General features: G+C 42.7%; 1 protein-coding gene across 1 annotated transcript in view; it reads right to left on the minus strand.

Annotated features, from left to right (window-relative positions):
- Positions 1 to 19,134, minus strand: part of SETD5 (SET domain containing 5) — a 67,253-nt gene that overhangs the window by 15,462 nt on the left and 32,657 nt on the right. The window contains exons 7-17 of the mRNA XM_065642615.1: positions 18,828 to 18,866; positions 17,031 to 17,273; positions 11,931 to 12,079; positions 11,488 to 11,605; positions 10,951 to 11,060; positions 10,419 to 10,665; positions 10,134 to 10,214; positions 7,402 to 7,665; positions 6,265 to 6,585; positions 4,748 to 4,990; positions 1,149 to 1,278 (exon numbers count right to left, since the gene is read on the minus strand). Coding sequence (XP_065498687.1) covers positions 1,149 to 1,278; positions 4,748 to 4,990; positions 6,265 to 6,585; positions 7,402 to 7,665; positions 10,134 to 10,214; positions 10,419 to 10,665; positions 10,951 to 11,060; positions 11,488 to 11,605; positions 11,931 to 12,079; positions 17,031 to 17,273; positions 18,828 to 18,866 — 1,945 coding nt within the window. The remainder of the gene's footprint in view (positions 1 to 1,148; positions 1,279 to 4,747; positions 4,991 to 6,264; positions 6,586 to 7,401; positions 7,666 to 10,133; positions 10,215 to 10,418; positions 10,666 to 10,950; positions 11,061 to 11,487; positions 11,606 to 11,930; positions 12,080 to 17,030; positions 17,274 to 18,827; positions 18,867 to 19,134) is intronic.

Consider the following 19,134-nt stretch of genomic DNA (forward strand, 5'->3'; position numbering starts at 1 on the left):
CATGTGCAAACCACATGCTGTCTCCTTCCCCCTTCTCCCAGCCCAAATGGAGCCCGTGAGTCTCCAATGTGACCACGAAAGATTCCTGAACATGAAGTACCTCTGAAGTACTTCTATATCAGGTCTAAAGACTGATAACAAAACAATCCATAATCAGGAACATACGGTGAACAAGGAAAGGAAATATTTCAACTAGAAGTAAGAACAAGAGGGAGCCAGGGGAGAGGAAGACAGGAGGAGACAAAAAAGGGAGAGGGGTCAAAGGACATAACTGTCACTATGAACAAACCAGATCTCGGCCTTCATTACGTATAGTTCCCTATAGGCTACATCAATACAGCCCAAACACATTTCACTCCCACAAAAGATTAACAGTTTTCCCTTGGGCCTACCCCTGTTCAAAATAATGTTTTCTGATGCTCAATTTAAAAAAGAAGAAAATAAAAAAAAGAAAGCATTCAGTAAATTCTGCAGTTCAGTTGTTTGCTTCTTCAGGTCTTGCTCGGAGATGCAAGTTTATCGGTTCTGGCACTCTGTTCATTTCTTATTCATCTAACTTTTCAATGATCAATTCTGTAAATTTGTGTGTTGTCTAGTCTCCTGTCTGTCGTCCTGGGGAAACTGATCCCTGACTGGGCAGATCTTCACCCTCTTTCTCTGTAGAAAGATTCAGACAAAATGTTTAACCATTCTGCTGCTTTACTCACAGATTTTAGCTTCTCCATCTTTGAGAGTTACTTAATCATTCGCTTATTACATACGTGCCTGTGAGACTTTGATATATCTTCCTATAGTCAGCAGATATTTAGTTGTCCATCTAACAGCATCCTGCTGAAAAGAGACGATATTGTACTCTTTTTTTTTCTCCCTCTATCAGACAAATGATCACACGGCACTGAGGCTGATGATGCAAGATAAAGTGATTATCTTTTCACAGGAAAATACTGAGAAACTTTACACATGCTCAAGCTAGAATGGGTCTGCAGGAATTTGAATGAACGGCAAAGTAACATTCTCACCTGCCCTAACGCTGTGCCATCCAGCAGCAGTGCACGTTGTCACCGTCCTGTGCCGCTGCCTTTATTATTCAGCAGCTTCCCCAGTTTCACTCAAGCACTCACGCTGCCCTGATGGTGCTGAGCACTTACCTGTGTCATCTTTGCAGATGCTGGAAGAACTGCTGTTCTCGTTACTTTGGTATAGACACTGGGTTCTGTTCTCTTGTGGAGCTGGTGAGGTCTGAGTCATCCCCTCTTCCAGGGCTTGTTTGATCCAGCGCTGAAACGGAACGAGACTACATGAACGTGCAACGTCTCTGGTACTTTCTATGTAATCTTGCAGGATGTTCTCAAACTCCTACGCTTCTGTGCAGCGGGGAAATCTGCTCAGAACACTGATTTACCTCCTTCGCGTGTGCTCAGACAGGAACTCGTTAGAACGCAGCTGTTAGCGCTGAGTCTAACACCTACTGTGACGGAGCTGACTACGCGCTCTCGATGTGTTCTGGGGATCAGCAGTCTTCAGCAGCAACACAAAGATAAGAGCAAATTACAGCAAATTACAGCTAAAAGCTATTAAAAGCAATTTTAATTAAAAGGGAGATAAGTATGAAAAACTACCTTGACCCTCTGATTTCTGAAAAAGCTGTTTCCTGCCCATGAGCACAAACACACTGCCCCCCCTGCTCCACTAAAGCATGTTAGAGCTTAACATAGATTCTGCGCTAACAATTCCAACAGAAAAATATCTGACTTTAATCACATAACAATTCTTCCAAGACTCTGCTTGCTGCCAGAGACCAAGAGCAAAAATGAAATGCAAGCAGCACTTTTTGAGGGGGCCGAAACAAAAAGAGAATAATAAAGGCAAATCTTTTTATCGGCTACTAATAAAAGAGATAAAAGTCACAGTGGTCTTCTGAACACCAATAATGAAGAATGTTTCACATCTCATGCAAGCGAACATGAATTGAAGCCTCAGCAAATCAGCGGGTTTGTGAGGCCTGTATCTCGATACAAACTGACTCCTGATGGCCGGCAAGAAACCTTTGCTTACTTTACTCTAAAAATAACTGCCACAGCATAAAGGTAAACACCAAAGTGATTCAGCAAAATGACTGTAAACTGCTGAAAAAAGCCACAAACAGTAATCTGGGACTCACTTTACCAGCCTTTTCTTCCCCCAAAAGAGGTTTAAAATAATAAGTTTACCTTTCGGTAATCCACAGTTCATCTGCATGCCAGCAGTATGTATTCCATTAGAAATACAGGTATTTATCTTACGATTCCTCAAAGCTACCATGAAAGTGCAAGAAACTCAGTGGCCATGATCCTCAAAGTGAAAACTTCAACGCGAGGACGACGAGCAGGTGACAGGATCTATTTTTGATGGCCCTCGCTACTGTACAGCAGATGATGCTTCTCTGTTCAAATATATCTCAAAGGATTCCACCACGGGCACCAGAGAAGTGCCGGCCAGCCTGGAGCACCACGACCCCAGGTCGCTGCACAACGGGATTAGTGTGAGCAGGTCCTACAGCTCAGCTTCCTCGAGAGGTTCAGCTGTCGGCACGTTTTGGATGCAAACTGAGATCATCAGCTGAGGGGTTTTTGGCACAGCACTCAGTAGTTTAAGGAAGACGCCTGCTGACAATCCAAGAAAATATGGGATCTATTTCAACAGCCTTTATAAATCAACTTTCCTGACTGAGTAGTCAGAAGGAGACAAGACAGAAAGATCAGTTTTTGAGACAGCGATGTCATCGAGTTCTGGACCATTTCTAGACCTCAGCTGGCTGAAAAGGACGTCTTCCCCATGACAGTTTTCTAAGCATTCCTGAACATGTGAATCAGACTTTTTTTTACATCTCCAGACTGTTAGTGATTAAAATACCGAATGTTAGCAAGCATCTTCCATGAAAAAGCTGGGGAACTCCTACAAAGTGGATGAAAATCCTTACTAGAACAGTTATCAATTATTTACTTTCAAAAAGTAGAATCTAACAAATTGCTTTCTGCAACATCTGTTCTGGACACAGAAGCTTTCAGCATTTTATTAATTATTTACAGAAGGGAACAGGCAGCATATTTAAATTTCCAGATGATGCCCCCCTGGGAGAAAGAAGAACATGCTACAAGACGGTATTCAAGACTTTCCTATTAAATTGGAAAAGGGATGGGGACAAACGGGACACAGCTCAGCATGGGCTAGAACGAAATACCACATAAAGCCAGAAACAGCAGCGAGTTGTTCTACCAAGCATAGAAAATCACAAACTAAACAGGAGTCTAAACCAACCTGCCAAAGAAGACTCAGTCAGTATACTAGGATGCAAAAAATGGGTGTAGGCTACAATACACAGAGCATCTTTCTGTATTGAAAAATGTCCCTGCTGCAACACAACATGCAGTTTTGGACACTCAGCTTCAGGTAAGTTGTGGAAGTTGTCCACAGGGAGACCAGTCCATTCCCTCTCCCGCAGTGAGAATTTTCACACAACTACAAAACAGTCAAAGGTAACAAGAGACTGGGAGATTTGTTCCACGATTACGGTTTTCACTGAGTTGTGAGCTTGCTGGCCGGTTGTGCGGGAAATGCACCAAGCAGAGAACTCTGAAAAACTTTGCCAATTCTGCTCTGGACGCTCCTCTCTTCCCTGAGGCTCAAAACCACTGTATTCAGGGTTTGAAAAAGTCACTCAAACCTTGCAGTTCTCAGCTTAAAGATACATGGGGAGATTGCCCAGGTGCACGGAAACAAACACGGTTTGTTCATACGCGTGCATCAGAACCATCAAGAGCTTTACTTCGGAAGAAAATACCCACGAGAGACCTTAGCTTCTTTTTGTAGGTGCCTGGTAGTGCACAACAGCAAACTGGCTGAGGGTGGAAACAGGAAAGTCTAAAGTTTGCCTCTGGAAAACCTTCCTCAAAGGAAGGTAAAGAAACCAGGACATGGTACCTGACTTGGAAAGCTACCAAGACTGGAAGATCTGAAAGGATTTCCATAAAATTGTCATGTAGTCACACAGGAACTACAAGAGCCTCTGAGCAAGGCTGACAGGCAATAGGCAAGATGGATTCTGATGGAAATCTGACTGAGCAAACTAACTTGAACTACTGTTTCCCTGTGGATGGGTAAATACCAGTATTTACTGGCCTCATACGATCTCGGGAGGGATGAAGTCCTTGGCTGGGCTCAGTTCTTCCTGCACAGCCACAAGTATCTGTTGTAGATAGACAGTCTATGATCCTAAAGAGCTGAGGGCTTGCTCGTGTGAACAAGCAAATTCAAAAGCTTTCCTAAAAAACAAATGCTCTCCAAAGACAACAGATCTTGCTGAGGCACCATATTCTGGATGTCTTTTGCAACACTGTCCGATCACCACAATGCCAACCATCCTCTGACTGTGAAAGTATAACAGTAACAAAAAACTTTCTAAGGGCAACAATTAAAACTCATCGCATATGCTGGATAACAAACAGTCACTGCAGATTTGAAAGTGCATGTTTCTAAGAGCAGAGTCACAGAGCAGTTGTTCTACCATGGCAAAAGGCGAGGATGAAGATGGAACAGCGGCTAGGAGAGGGTCAGCAGACATCGCCTGGAGACTGCATCGACACACCAGGCACGGCCAGCTCAGCAGGAACATGTAGAAATGGGCTCAAAGAGGACACAACAACTTCACAGGGGTGCCAGTAAGATCTTGATGAGCTTAACCCTGAAAATAAGACATGAGCAAACATACCTTTTTACACGAGCTGTAAATTCCATCCAACAGAAATGGCCTTCGACGTCTCTCGGGGTTGAAAGGTGAACCGAAACGAATGTAGTGTTTAGGCGTGGTACAGATCAGCGGGGAGTGGGTGAGACCTGGCAACATATTTAGGGTTGTCGCCAAAACTGTCGGATCTGTAGTAATGCGCAGAGGGCATTCAATGGGGCACTCCTGCTTTTCCGCCTTGTCATTCAGCCATTCAGTAACAAGATACTGAAGGAGAAAACATACGTGTCAACGCAACCAGCACAGGTGAAGAAGAAAGGCAATACGGCACAAAGGTGTATGGGGCAGCAATGCTCAGGTTAGCCCGCACGCTAAAACCTCCTCCTCAACAGGCCAGGACACAGCAGGACATCCTGCGTCAAACCCAGTTCTCACCTGTTGCAGGCACAACAGCTAATCCAGTTTTACACAAGTAGCTTGATTTTACGGTCCGTTAATCTTATTAGAAGCTTCCCCCCAAACTTGATTGCTTTGTTCAAAACTACTTTCTAGCTGCACAACCAAATGTATTAATAGCTAATTTATGCCCAATATGTGGCAGCTGCCTGCTATCTTCTGCAATTTTTCCTTTTTTCGCTTACAAGTTTCTCCCAGTTTGCACATTTTAGTCCACAGTCACGTTCCCTCTTGGTCTTCAATTCTAAGCTGAAAGCTAACCCCTTCTACTCTGTCCTAAGCAAATACCCTCAGTCTGCCATCCCACCCCATCCCAAAAAGATTCTGCCAATTCCCACACAAAACCACATTTTTATGCCATTATAAATTTATTTTTAAATTCCAACTAATCTTTACTACGTGGCTCCAATTTTCTCTCTTCCTTCTCTTGCTGGCATACACAAGATGCAACACCCTGGTTATTTCAAGGTGGGTTTCTTGTTTTTGATTTAAGCAAGTCTCACTACACCTCTATACTGCTTGGTTTAAGGTAACTTTCTTGGCTGATCATCTTTTTCTCCTTGCTCCTAAGACACGGGGGATACACAGAAAATTTCTTGAGATCATATGCATCCAAGCTTTTTTAAGAAACACCTTCTCTTTTGAGTGCAAAAATTTGCAATTCCTTATGTTGTCAAGCCCCTTCTAACCTTCTCTCTCAGGACCCCTCAAGTTGGAAACATTTTCATCCCCACATACACAAAGCTGTACAATTTGCCTCTTTCAAGAACTCTTTGCCATACCCAAAAGAGAGACCTTTCCTCTTGCACCTGTACACCCTGATGATATCTAAGGTCTATGAGACTTGCTGTAAAGATCTGCTATTTTTTTTGTTTCTGATCTTTGTGTATACAGGGCTGAGCAGCCAGATTCTGATCCATGATGACAGCTCTCAGCCGCTATAAAACAAATAATACAGTAAATAAAAAGTCATGTGATTCCAACTATTTTGAAGAACCATTTCCCCTGAGCCAACTTCTCCCTGAAGGCCACACAAAATTTCATTTTCCACCCCCTCTTCAGTTTGAGCACTCAATCACATTTACCTTTTTAGTTTTGGGGTACTTTACTGCAGCTCGATTCGTCTGAGATCCTGCAGCCAGGACAGCAGTTGGGTCAGATCCTGTCAACTGTCTGCCTTCTCCTGGACCTTCTACATTGCTGACATCTGTTGCGGTTACCAAGCTGGCAGTGCTTCCTTCCTCTGGGACAGCCTGTGCGAGTTCAGCTTGCTGGGAACTGGCTTGTTTCTGCCTTCTCAGTCTTTGGGCTGAACTTGTCCGGTATCGAGAGAAGCGACTTTTTGGTCGGGGCCTGGAGGGTTTTGCTGGAGCTGGCTTAGTAAGTGTTTTTTCGGGGACAGCATCCTACAATAGAAACTGTCATTAGTACAAACACCTCTAAGAGTATTCCTTTTCTCTGCATACAGGATCAATGATTGAGATTTATTTATCTGAATTGTAAAATCTGTTTGGACCCTGACTGTATCGGCTCATAAGATGGCTTTGGGGACCCATCTAAAACACTGGCGCATTGTTTTGTCTGCTGTGTTCTTAAAGGTGTCAGCCAGAACACTGGTCTTAAGGAAAAAAGCAGCAGTATATGAAACTTGCCACTTGTCTCAAGGTAACCGCTCTTACCCCTGCTGTGAGCTGACACGTATCATTCCAGGCCCTGCCATACACATGTATCCAAAGTACAGCAGGCCAAAAAAACAAAGAAAGAGCAAAAGGATTACTCAACCATTGCAGTTGTGCATCCAACTTAAGTTCACACCGGTACGGAAGGGGCCCACTCGGTGAAGGAACTGGGCTTGTTCAGTCCAGAGAAGACTCAGGGGGACCTAATGGCAGTCGTCCTGCATCCAGACTGAAGCCACCAAGGAGATGCAGTAGTGCATCAATGTATATACCAGATACAAGGCAAAATTTTCTCACCATGAGAACAGTTAGGAATTGGAAGGGGTTTCCCAGAGGGGCTGTGCAATCTCCACCCCTGGAGCTATTCAAGAGCAGACTGGATAGAACCCCGGCCAACCTGGTCTGACCTCACAGCTGACCCTGCCTGCTGCAGAATGAATTAAGAGACCCCACAAAGCTCCTCTCAACCTGAACGATCTTATGATCAGACATGCTGCATCTGAGCTGGGTACAAGCTATTAAACGGTCCTATCTTTGTCTTACCACTACTTGTGAAGACCGTCGTGTGTTCACCCCAGTACTGCTGTTACTGTTAGACACGCTCGGAGCAGCGGCACTCAGTGCTGAACTTCCATCTTCAGCTTCAGGAGTTTCTGTTTTTATTTCCTCCGACTCGGGAGCTTCAGAATTGATGCTGATTTCAGCATCAGTGCTGTTACGGTCTGACGGTTGCTCTCGTCTCCTCTTTCTCTTTTCTAAGTTTTCAAACATATGCATGATGGCTTCTACCTTTCTGTCTTCCCGGGACTAGAACACAAGAGTAAATTCAAGTCAGCACTGCAAATTACACACGTAAAGAGGAGGAGGCAGGAACAGATATGGGATGCAGCACAGGAAGGAGACAAATTTGCCAAATAGCAATGGCAAGAGCCAAAAAGGGGACAGAGAGAAGCAGTTCTTTTCAGATATTTGCATTTTTCAACATGGCAAATTTCCCAGAATAACAACAACAGTCATGTGTTCATAGAGTAACTACAAGAACTAGACTTTATTCTTAAATAGGGCCACTTAGATACTACTGAGTTATATTTATAGAACAGCCACAAGGAAATGCATAATTTTGAAGAACTAAAAACCGTAAGAAAGAATAAATAGAGTGAAGAGACGACTTGGAAACAAATAGAGCTACTTGCTAATGACCAAACATTAGAAGCAAACAGAAGCCAGAGGCAACAAAAGTGAATCAGTAATTTGCAGCAAGTATAACACGGCACACAAACTGACTAAAACGACCCAGATTCTTTCCTTCCCTGATGGTACGATATCACCTAGCTCAAAAAAACCCCCTTGTCTAAGCAGCTTACATAGTGGATAAGAAAAACAGACGTGAGAGAATAGAGAGGCAAAACAAAGGTATTTGTAAGGTAAACAAAAAGCACAGGAAATCTTAACACCTGGCTGTGTCAGAAATAATTGGTAATTATGCATGTAAACGGCCCAGTACAATAATGCTGCAGTGACTGGCAAAAACCAGGCTGAACCAAGTGAATTTCAAGAAGTGGGGTCAAGTGCCTTCTGAAACTTGTCATGAAGGAGGAAGTATCTCAAAGCACCCATCAGTGCTCAATCACAGCAGCCTGGCCTTTATAGTTTTCTGTTCAAAAATATTTAATACAGACCAAAAAAAAAAAAAAAAGACTGGGAAAAGTACAGATACAGGTATTTACCTGGTGCCAAGTATAGAAAACTGAATCCCATTAAAGGAGATTAACTGGTGCAACGTACAGGAACAGGGCTTACAGGCTCATGGGGAACTAACACTTCTTGAACCATACTGTCCCAGAAAGAGATCAGCGGCCCTGCATTAAAACAAAATCTTCCCTCCAAGCCTGAGGCCAGCCTGATGGGTGACTGCTCTCAGTCAAATTTCAGTAGAAACTGACTGTTTCATCTTGCCTGTTCTAAAAAAATCCATGAGATAATCCAAGGATGTCTCCACTGGATAGCCCTCTCTCTGCTCTGCAATTTGCTGCACTATCTTAACACTTAAAGCATTTGCAAGAAATTTGCACATGGAAGATCCGTATCTCCAATTAGAGGAAGATGGGTGATTAAGGTATTTGGTGAACAAACAAAAACCAGGGAACTCCTAGCTCCAATACGTGTGTTGGCTGGTAGGATGGGAGCACTTTTTTGTCTTCCTTGGGTTTTTGGTCGGTTTTGTTCAGGCTTTTTGGGTGGGGTTTTTTTGATTTGTTTTTTGTTTGTTTTTTGTTTGGTTGGTTTGGGTTTTTTGTGTTTTGCTTTGGGGTTTTTTTGGTGTTTTTTGTCATTGTTGGGGGTTTTTTTGGGTTTTGTTGGTTTTTTGTTTGTTTTCGTTTGTTTGTTTGTTGTTGTAGTTTATTTGGGGTGCGTGCATTGGTGTTTTATTTTATTATTAAGTAGAACCAGAACAGCTCCATCCACATGCATAAAACATTCTAACTCAGGGAGCAATACCTGGTGCCATGAGAAGCACAAGAAAAAAACCCCACAGCTCTCCTCAGTACGGAAGGTGGCTGAGAAGGGACTGTGCTATCCAACATCCAAGAGCACTAAGATTTTAATCAAGACGACTGATTAACACAACAACGATCTGGGAGCACAAAGGCATTTCCTAATAAAGAACATACCAAATTTCGTTGACTTGTTGCCAATAATGCTTTCGGTGATCTACCCCTCTAACTTTTGCCCTTTTCCCACATGGCAACATGTTTATGAACCCATAGATGGAAAAGATACATATTCGCAAACCCAACCCAGCAAAACGGGTCAAGTTTTAACAAAAATCTGCTTCATGCTATGATCTAGTTGAAGATGTTTCTGCACATTGCTTGGGGGTTGGACTAGGTGACCTTTAAAGGTCTCTTCCAATCCAAACTATTCTATGATTCTATATGGCTCCATAAATTCTTGTACTGGCAACAAGGAAGAGGAACAGGAACTTTTTTGAATCTGGTGCTGATTGTCTGGTTAATGGTGTGATTTAGACTACAGAACAGCCCTGAAAGTAACAGTTAAATCTTTCAATCAGCAAACAGATCTGTCCTATACCTTCTAATGTGCAGTACCCAAACATAAATCCTGTGATGTGGAGTCAACCTGGGTGGTTTTTGGTTTACTGAAGACCACTGACAGTTGGAATTTGTGTTGAAACAAGTGAAATAATCAACTGGACCTGTTGGAATGAAGCAAGTCCTAAGGGGGATGATACCCAGACTAAGAAAGGTACTTGCCCGTCGGCTGTGGACCAAGGCTCCCTGCTCATCTACAGGCTCCTCTTTCTCCCCTTCTTGTTTCTCCTCCTTCTCTGCCACCTGAAAGAGAAGCGCAGACTTAGTACATCGAACAATATCTGGTACTGTTTTAAAGTTATCAAGATTCCTATGTTAATCTAAGGTGCTAAAGGTTTAAAAAAGGCCTCCCACAGTTACTGTTCTGAAGATCCCAGTGCTGTATTGGATCAGATTCCACACCACTGAACTATAAAAATATTTACAACAAAGTGTCAAGGGTTTTACCTCATTGTCACTGACTGCTGGAGGTCCCTCAGGAACTTCCTCTGTTTGTTGACTGCTGTTCTCATCCGATGCAATGCCCTGCTGTTCCATTTCTAGCTCCTTTCGACGGGCTTTTCGCCGGCGTGTTTCTGCCCCAATCAGTGTGCCTAAAACAGGTGGAGGTAGGTGTTCTGCAGCATTTGGGCTACGTTTCTGTACAGGGCAATTCCGGTTCCCCTTGTGACATGCACAGTCCACTTTATAGTTGCTGCTCCAAAACACAAACATAATTCGTGTCACTCTTCATTTCTCAACCCTCGTACAGAGACATTCAATGCATCTCCTACTAAACATCTCACCAGGTGCCAAAGCAAGGACAGCAGGCTACCTTATGGCCTCTATTGGAGAATATGCCAGCAGAACTGGACAGAATAGCCGGAAAATGCATTTCAGTAGAAAACGGAGCAAAATGTAGAATGCGAGGAAAGGGCTGGAGGAAGATGTCCAGTCCAGGAGGGCAGTGGAGAGCTCCTGGGTGAGGTGAAGGACTCACCAGATGTTGTACTCATAGTCAAAGGCGATGGTAACCTCTGTGTCCTTGGCAATGGTGGCAACAGCATAGATACACAGGTGGATCATCCCATCAGCAATCACATGACGAACCTTGTTAAACAAAGTAGAGAGAAACTAACATCTCCACAAGTTGCACTCCTTACTTCCAACAGGGAAGCCTCCTTCTGCAAAGTAGCTCTTATCTATTCCACGAATAATTATCCCAAATTTGCCACAGGGAAAAAGCTTGCTTCATTGCTCTTGTCTCATCCTGTGCTTTTCCACTTACTACCACCTGCTTGCCCTATCATTCTGCAGCAAAGAAAAGCCATAAAATAAACCTTCCCTTCCAAAGAAAAACCTCACATTCCCAAACATTCTCACCTTTCAAGCATAAACCATTAAGCAAGCAAGAGATGCAGAGAATTTACTCCCTCTACTGCATTTACGTTTGAATACCCATAAAAAGGGAATGCACTAAGCCTGTGTAAAACATGTAAAACATTGCAATTACGGTGATGGTGAAGAGAGAATTTACCTCTGCGTTTGGAGTGCAGGAACGCCTGATGAACCTGGCATCGTTACCAAAGGTGCGGGCATCAACGCACATTTCAACGCCATTGAACTTGGAGTAGAACAGCACAAAGGGATATGGCCTGGAGAAGTAACAGAATGTCTCAATCCTAAAACATCCAATTCCCACAGCACTTACAACAGGTATCCCTGACTCCACAGGAAGCAGCGCTTCCACCAGTGCTATCACTCTGGACACCTATGCATTTCTGTCATCACAGTTTAAAAGATCTAATTCAGAGGGTTTTAGCCCATAAGCAGAGCATCAAGCTGAGGTTGGATATTTGATTTCACGTTTCTATGGATGGCACAGCTGACAGGGGCCCTGGCAGTGTGCATTATCCCACAGAGACACGAGTCTCTCCATGCCGTGATGCTCTCATACTAATCACTTCATAGTACTCTTACTTTTTGAAGAAATGCCCATTGACCTCGAATTGCTGTCGTAACATAACCTTCCCTCGATACTCAATTATAAGGGTATCAAGTGCCAAGTCTCTTGCTGCCCTCAGGATCTTCCGGTGCTTCTGAACCCGAGTCACCCTTCCCAGCTGCAGCTGTAACAAAAACCAGAGCAAAATACAAGACTTTAAACCAAAGGCCTCTAACGCATGAAGAATATTTTACCTATACGAAAAGAAAAATTATTCTAATAGCAACACACAAACTCTGCCAGGTGAATATACTGTTTATTCTGTAACAGTTTAATAATGACCAATGATCTTGACAGCATTTATCAAAAGCAAAAAGTATTTTTTCCTTTTCCTTCAACAGGAAGTCTCACAAATCTATCAGACCAAGTATTTTGGTCTTGCAGCTAGGAGGCACAACCAGACCTGTCAGTTGCTGCTAGCAGGGAACCGCTCTGCAATTATGGCCACTTCCACAGACAGAATAACTCAAATCCTCCCTAAATTGTGGGTTATCACACATTCAGAGGAAAAAGCACAAGCTCTTCCCTCTGCAGAGGATGATACGTTCTAGCTAACAGGCCAAAGATCTAAGCTGGCCATTTCCGACTCCATCCAGAAACTTCTCTTCATCTGCCTGCTCAACTAGCACTGTGGATTTTTTGTTTTGTTTTGGTTTTTTTTTTTTAACATGAAGGAATACATTTTTAACTGAGTAGTGACAGTTTGCTGTATCTTCTTTATGTTAAAGTCTACAGCTGTATTACAATGGATTTTCACAACAATGTGTCTTGACAGTACGAAACCACAACATCCTTTACGCACAGACTTCCAAACAAAACCCATTTTATAGAATAATGGAAGGGACGTTATAAGCACTAGGGCATAGGAAAGACTTCTTCCATAAAAACAAAGAACTTTTCTTGCTTAACAGATTGAACCTCTCTGCAAGTAAAAATGATGTGAAGATGGTTGTCTGCCTCACCACAAGAGCTGTGCCTGCTCTTCCCTGCTCATAAGGAGCTGGTTTTGATACTTTTCCAGAGTGAATTGAGGCATAAGTGTTCTTACTTCAGTAATAATGACAGTCATCTACGTAAATTAGAAGTAAACCACAAGATTTCATTAAAAGCAAGATCCCAACTTTTCCTGATAAAACCCTCTTTTTAGAAGCAGCTATCGAGCAGTCTGCTCAAATGGGTAAAAATCACATTACCGTAAGAAGGGGCTTGGTCTGGACAATGACAGAATGTGTAACATTCTGACCTTGTGAAAATAAAGTTAATGCAGCACTCGGCACTGGGAACCAAAGGAAACTCTCCGTACTGATCACAGGTAAGTATTAAACCACAAACCTTCTTTTTTTTTGTAGCAATCTTGTACGTGCCTTGAATTAAACCTCTTTGGGAAGAAGATGACCCTCTGTTTTCGTATCTCGGATCAGCCAGTGAAGTCAGATCTATTTGTTGACTTCTCTCGCTCAGGTCCAGAATAAAGATAGCTTTATAAAAATACTCATTTGAAACCTATGCAAATGGGAGTAATGCAGGAACCTACGCAGATGGGAGTCTTGCTATTTCAGATCTCCTCTTAGAGGTACACGCAGTGCTACATTTATCATGTCTACAGGCAATATATCTCTCTTTCATACCACTGTATCTGCTGGCAATTGGAAAAACTTGCATGTGTGTATTGGAGACTCTGAAAAACCTTGCAGGGCATCGTTTGTCTCTTCGTATCTCAGGTCCTGATGGGAGCTCACAGAGGATTCCCCAAGTCAACTGAACTGGCATAGAGGAAACACATTACTCCCAGACTAAGAAGCCACACTGCTGGCCTTGATTTCTGATCAACAAATCCATGACGCAAGTGAACTGCAGGGTAAGACTGTGTACATTGCCGAGAGCAGCAGGAGCTTTCTGTTGCTAATATATTTTAAAATCATTGGATACACTTTGTACTATCCAGCTGTGGTAACAGAGATTGAATAAATGGGATTAGATTTGCTGGTGTGTGACAGGAGATAAGGACAACGTATCTGAAATTAGTAGATAAATTAGGACTGAGACATAAGTGTGTCTCTAGTTGAATAATTTTGTTTCTATGCTACCACTTGTTTGCTGTTATAATCAATTTCTCATCAAAGCCGGCCCTACACAGGAAGGCTGGACCAGATGACCTTCAGTGGTTCCTCCCAACCTAAATTATTCTACTACTCTGTGACACTCTCTTAGTATCTTTCAGAGATGTTAGTGTCTCGTTGCCTTCACTCTTGCCTTCAGCCCATGATTTGTATTCTTGTTCACCTGATACTGGTGAAGAGCTTGAGGAACATGGGTGGGCTGAGGTGGGTGGTGGGAGGAGAAGACAATCCACAAAGGAATCAGAAGCTCTGCATCTGTAACACTGAGCAAACGAGTTGGGGAAAACAGAAATGATCTCACAGCTTTTCTGGCAAGACCTTAGTTCAGCTTGTTTTCGTTTTCTGATTTTAGAACTATGAAGAGGATTAGCTGCTATGCTTTCATGTGTGAAAAGAAAAAATGATTTATTCCTGTCCTAGGCTAGGGATTGCTGACTGCTAATCAAACAGAACCGTTCTGATATGTTTGCAGAGCAACATCTGCATAATACTCAGTGGCTGTATTTTATAAAGGTCTTTTCACTTTGCACTTCAGAATGTGAAATCAATCAGGGGTTTGAGCAAGTCAGCAATTATCAGAGGTGACAAAGGGCAAATACTGATGCTGGGTTTGGTTTGGTAACAGCAGGCAGAGAAAGTGATTCCCAGCTTTCAGTTTGTCGAGCATCTGGCAGTAGCCTGCACTAAGATGACTTCCAATGCTATTTTATTCAGTTATTTTTATTATTTAATAGCTTCATATTTTCACAAGTTTCCCTCTGCATCATTAGGACAGTTGAAAAGGGGTTTATCTGAAACACTTAAATGATCAAAATCCCATATCCTGCATGGATAACTCCTTAATCCATCTTTCCCTACTCGTCCTGGCTTGGGGAAGCTGTTAGGTCACACTTTTGTCTTCTCTCTCTTTTTTTTTTTTTTTTTTTTTTTTTAAGTATACAGAGATTACACTTGCACCGTTGCTTATCCAAGTCAAACAACTCTCTCCATTGTGACAGTACGCAGGGCGTATAAAACATTTTTACTCTTTTCTACTCTCTGCAGCGTTTTCATGGCCAAATACAGCATTTCTGACACCCATGTCCTACACACAGCTCTCATCTGCATGTTGATACAACCTTCCTAACTTTTTTTCTCCCTCAAAGTACCGATTTCCTTATCTCCGAGAAAAGCTATTTTTACGTCCAGCCATGATACCTTGTTAGGAGGCAAGTGATGCAAACCAAGAAGCCTTCTCAGTTTGTCTAATAAAGGGGAGACAAATGAGTAGAATGACAATATAAAGCACAGGATGAGAGTGCACACACTCCATACCTGGGCAGGACAACCTCCTCGCAACACTCCACAGCCACCTGCTGAGCAAAAACAAGGACAGGAGGGGTGACCAGCACAGCCCAGGATGGCCACCTGGCCCTGCCTCAGTATCCAAAAGGAACTGGAACGCCACAAAGTCCCTTTATACTTTCCCAGCACGTGGAATGACGGGTACCTACCTAAAGCTTGTTTAGAACAACTGCAGCTCACTATGAGGCTTTGCAACTTTCTATATTTTTGTTTCTTTAGGGTATATCACATTTGGAGTCTTCTGAGTTGGAATGCAGGCCACTTTTCCCTGTGGGAAAACCTATGTCTGTACAGGGAAGGGAGACGGCAAGGAAGTATGACAAGAACAAGCACATTTATGCACGGTATCTTTTATAATCATCTGGTTTGCTGTACTCTATGAAGTTCATAAAAAGAAACATGTTTTATTACTTATTTCAGAACTTTTCCTTATTTGAAGGAGACAGAAAAGTTTACCTTTGGACCCAGAAAATATTAAGATTACTAGAGAAGCAGAATTTTTTCTTCCCTGTATTTCCTCAGCTGCTCTCTTTAGGAAAGCCACTCACCTAGCCAACCCCCACAGAAGTCTTATTATTGCAGAACTAGAGGCAAGAGTGGAAGGAAGTTGGGTTCAAAGTCCTCTTTCTGCACTCTCCCTTACTGGCAATATCTGTGCTCTGCCTGATGTGCTTCACCTACATGAAAGCAGAAGGAAAAGGTGGGAGGGATCAGGTGAACTTCATGGAGCAGTGAGTCAACTGATATAAACAAGAATGATTCAAGCACAAACACAGACCTGATGTTCAGGTTTCTGACTCTGCTCCCCTTCTACAGAAGAGCTGCCCCACATCTGGTTTGGAGTCCATCCTTCTCAGTTACACCTACCTCTGTTCTCCTGGACAAGGAAGCCCTACAAAGCCTGAACTAAGTGGGAATGCTGCTCTCTGTTCAATAAAGCATGGACCAGATGAAACATCATCTGAGAAAAGTACCACAGAGGACATACACCACACAAACACATCCTTTTTCTGTTTCTCTTTGTCTATGTGCACTCCATAAAGCTGGTAAGACACCAATTATTGCACATCTTGGAACAGAGAAGTTAGGGAGAGACAGTTCCCTAAAATCAGCTGTAGTTGTGAAGTATTTGAAAGTTACCAGAGTCCAAATAATCATCCAAAATATTGAAATAATGTTGAAAGATTTTTTAAGAGAGTTTTCCACACAACATGAGCCAGGAAAAAAAACAAAAGGGCAGGGGAAGAGCTAAAAAAAAACCAAAAAAACAAGAGGACAGGAAAACTCAGCTGGGAAGCCGGAAGTGTCCTATCTCCAGCAAGTGATAGATCTGGTTTTGCCTCAAGCCATTCAATTTAAGGTAAAACACCTGTGAACCATATTACAGAACTGTACAAAACATCCCCAACTTAGCAACACTGATTTGGCTGAATGTGGTTTTGAATCTATCTTGGTACTGGCATCTCTTCTGTTCCCTTTTATATCAAATCTACACCTATTGGCCTGATGTTATATGTATGACCAGCTATGATATCGCTCCCTCGTGCCCACACCTAATGTCTAGAAACCAAAGGACCAGCCATGCCCCACTTCTGTCCCAACGGTTCTTACCTGCATCTGGGACCCGATGACGGTATTATTGCAAGCCAGTTCTGTTTTGTTGATCGTGTCTAGCATCACAGTTTTGCCCACACAGTCTTTGTTAGAGTTTAGATGACGCTCCAACAAGTTCTGGACATCAGCACTATATTGGTTTGTAAAGGCTTCTTCGTACTGATCCGTCCAGAGTCGTATTCGGTTCTCCCACCCTTCGGCTGTGTTTTCATCCAAGGCATGTGCTTCAGAAGGGGAATTCTGCACCAAACAGCAAAGGGTGAACAGCTAGCACACGATGAGGAAAACACTATCCACAGTTCTCTGAGCGTATGAATATGCTGCAAAAAAGGCAAATCTGTTCAAAGCTAAGAAAGCGTCAGTTATGAGGACACCGTTTTCAGAACTTGCATCCTCCATAACGTTGCACAACTGTGACACTTGGGAATTTATGGAGAACTTTGTGCAGGACTAAGACCTCTTGAGAGCTGGTACTTGGCCCTGTTACACGTAAGAAAATTAAGCTAGCACATGTCCACAAAAAGCTTTTTTAAGTCCCTTTGGCAAAATAATTAAGTAGATCAAAAATCCAAAGGCACACAACACACGAAGGCAAATAAATCTCATGTAGGTTTGTCCCACAGTCAACCCACTCATGCCCAACACAATGCTAGAAGGTGCTGATTGCATCTCAATCTTTGCAGTGATTGATCCCAAAATAATGCTGAACCCTCTAGCTAAATGGTCACCAAGGTTTCACGAAACTGAATGTAAAGCATAAGCTAATACCCAGAAGGCTAAAACTGCAAGTCCTAAGCAGTATAAAGAAAAGAGGACAAAAGCAGATTGCCATTTATACCATCTTGTAAGGCAGGGAAAAGAAGAAACTGGTAGGAAAACCAAAAAAATCCATTAAACTTAATTTTTTACTTGACAACAGTTGAAGTAATTCAACAAATGATATTCCAGAGATCAGTAACTTAACTGGCTTCATAAGAGACTGACACATATGTGACACTGAGGTATTAGTGACAAGGACCACTGAAGAACCATCTTTCTTTTCATCGTATATATCAAAAGCATTAAGAGTTTCCATGTATTTTTACCCTTTCGGGGCACTTGCACACTATGGAGACAGGAGTGTACAGACAAGACACACCACAGGGTTGTCCTGTTTCCTCTGAGCCACCTGCAAGAAGCCACTGTCAGCTACAGCATCAGGGGCAGATGGAACTGGGTGAACTTTAAGGCACCTGTTGTGTTTCTAGGAGCACATTTAGCTCAAAGTGCAAATCTATTTTTTCTTTTCTTTTTGTCAAATAAGTTTTCTATCAGATAGCCACACCTACCAGTATTGCAGAAGGTCACAGATAAACTTATCATCTCATCCATCCCTAGTAAGAGGATGTGGAAAGAAACAAGGTGACACTGCAAGGGACTCCCAACATTAAAGCTGTGCACTACTTTGATGGCCAAGCTTCAAATAACTTTGATGCAATCAAATGATAACTGACCTCGCAGAAGAGTGGCCACAACCAGTTCTACATCCCTTACATCAAACACCCCACTCCCAGGTGTCATGAATCAGTCAGATCTGGAACTGGATGACATTACCTTACAGAAAGTTACTGGAAGCAAAAGCAAGGTTCAAGGGGCAATTCCCTTTTGAATAGGCCTGCTTGTGGTGCACGGCAAGGCTTGAGATTACTCTGAGGCTGGTACCACAATCAAAAATTCCCCAGGCAAACCAAGACAGACACAAAATACAGGGAGAAAAACCCACCGCCACCACCAAGCGTTCCCAGTTCTACTCACCTTCATCCTCAGAGACTTCCGGGAGCCCTCTCGAAAGGCCTATCCCCCAAACAAGGAGAAAAAACAAAACAAAACACAAAGTAGTATATATTTTTTCAGAATTGGTCCCAGAACCACACTAAATCTTACTCCAACAGACCAACCCTTAATGAAAGATGGCAAGAATTACAGGAAGACCTACACAAGCAGCAATGGACTTGTACAAAAAGACTCTGCAATGCAAATCCAGTGGAAACTGCTGAAAAGCTTGATGGTCAGGATTTCTGAACTAAAAAGCCTCGCCTCATACTTAGTAAAGATCTCAAGA

This window comes from Caloenas nicobarica, chromosome 11 (assembly GCF_036013445.1).
Source record: "Caloenas nicobarica isolate bCalNic1 chromosome 11, bCalNic1.hap1, whole genome shotgun sequence".
In the NCBI taxonomy this organism is placed as follows: Eukaryota; Metazoa; Chordata; class Aves; order Columbiformes; family Columbidae; genus Caloenas; species Caloenas nicobarica.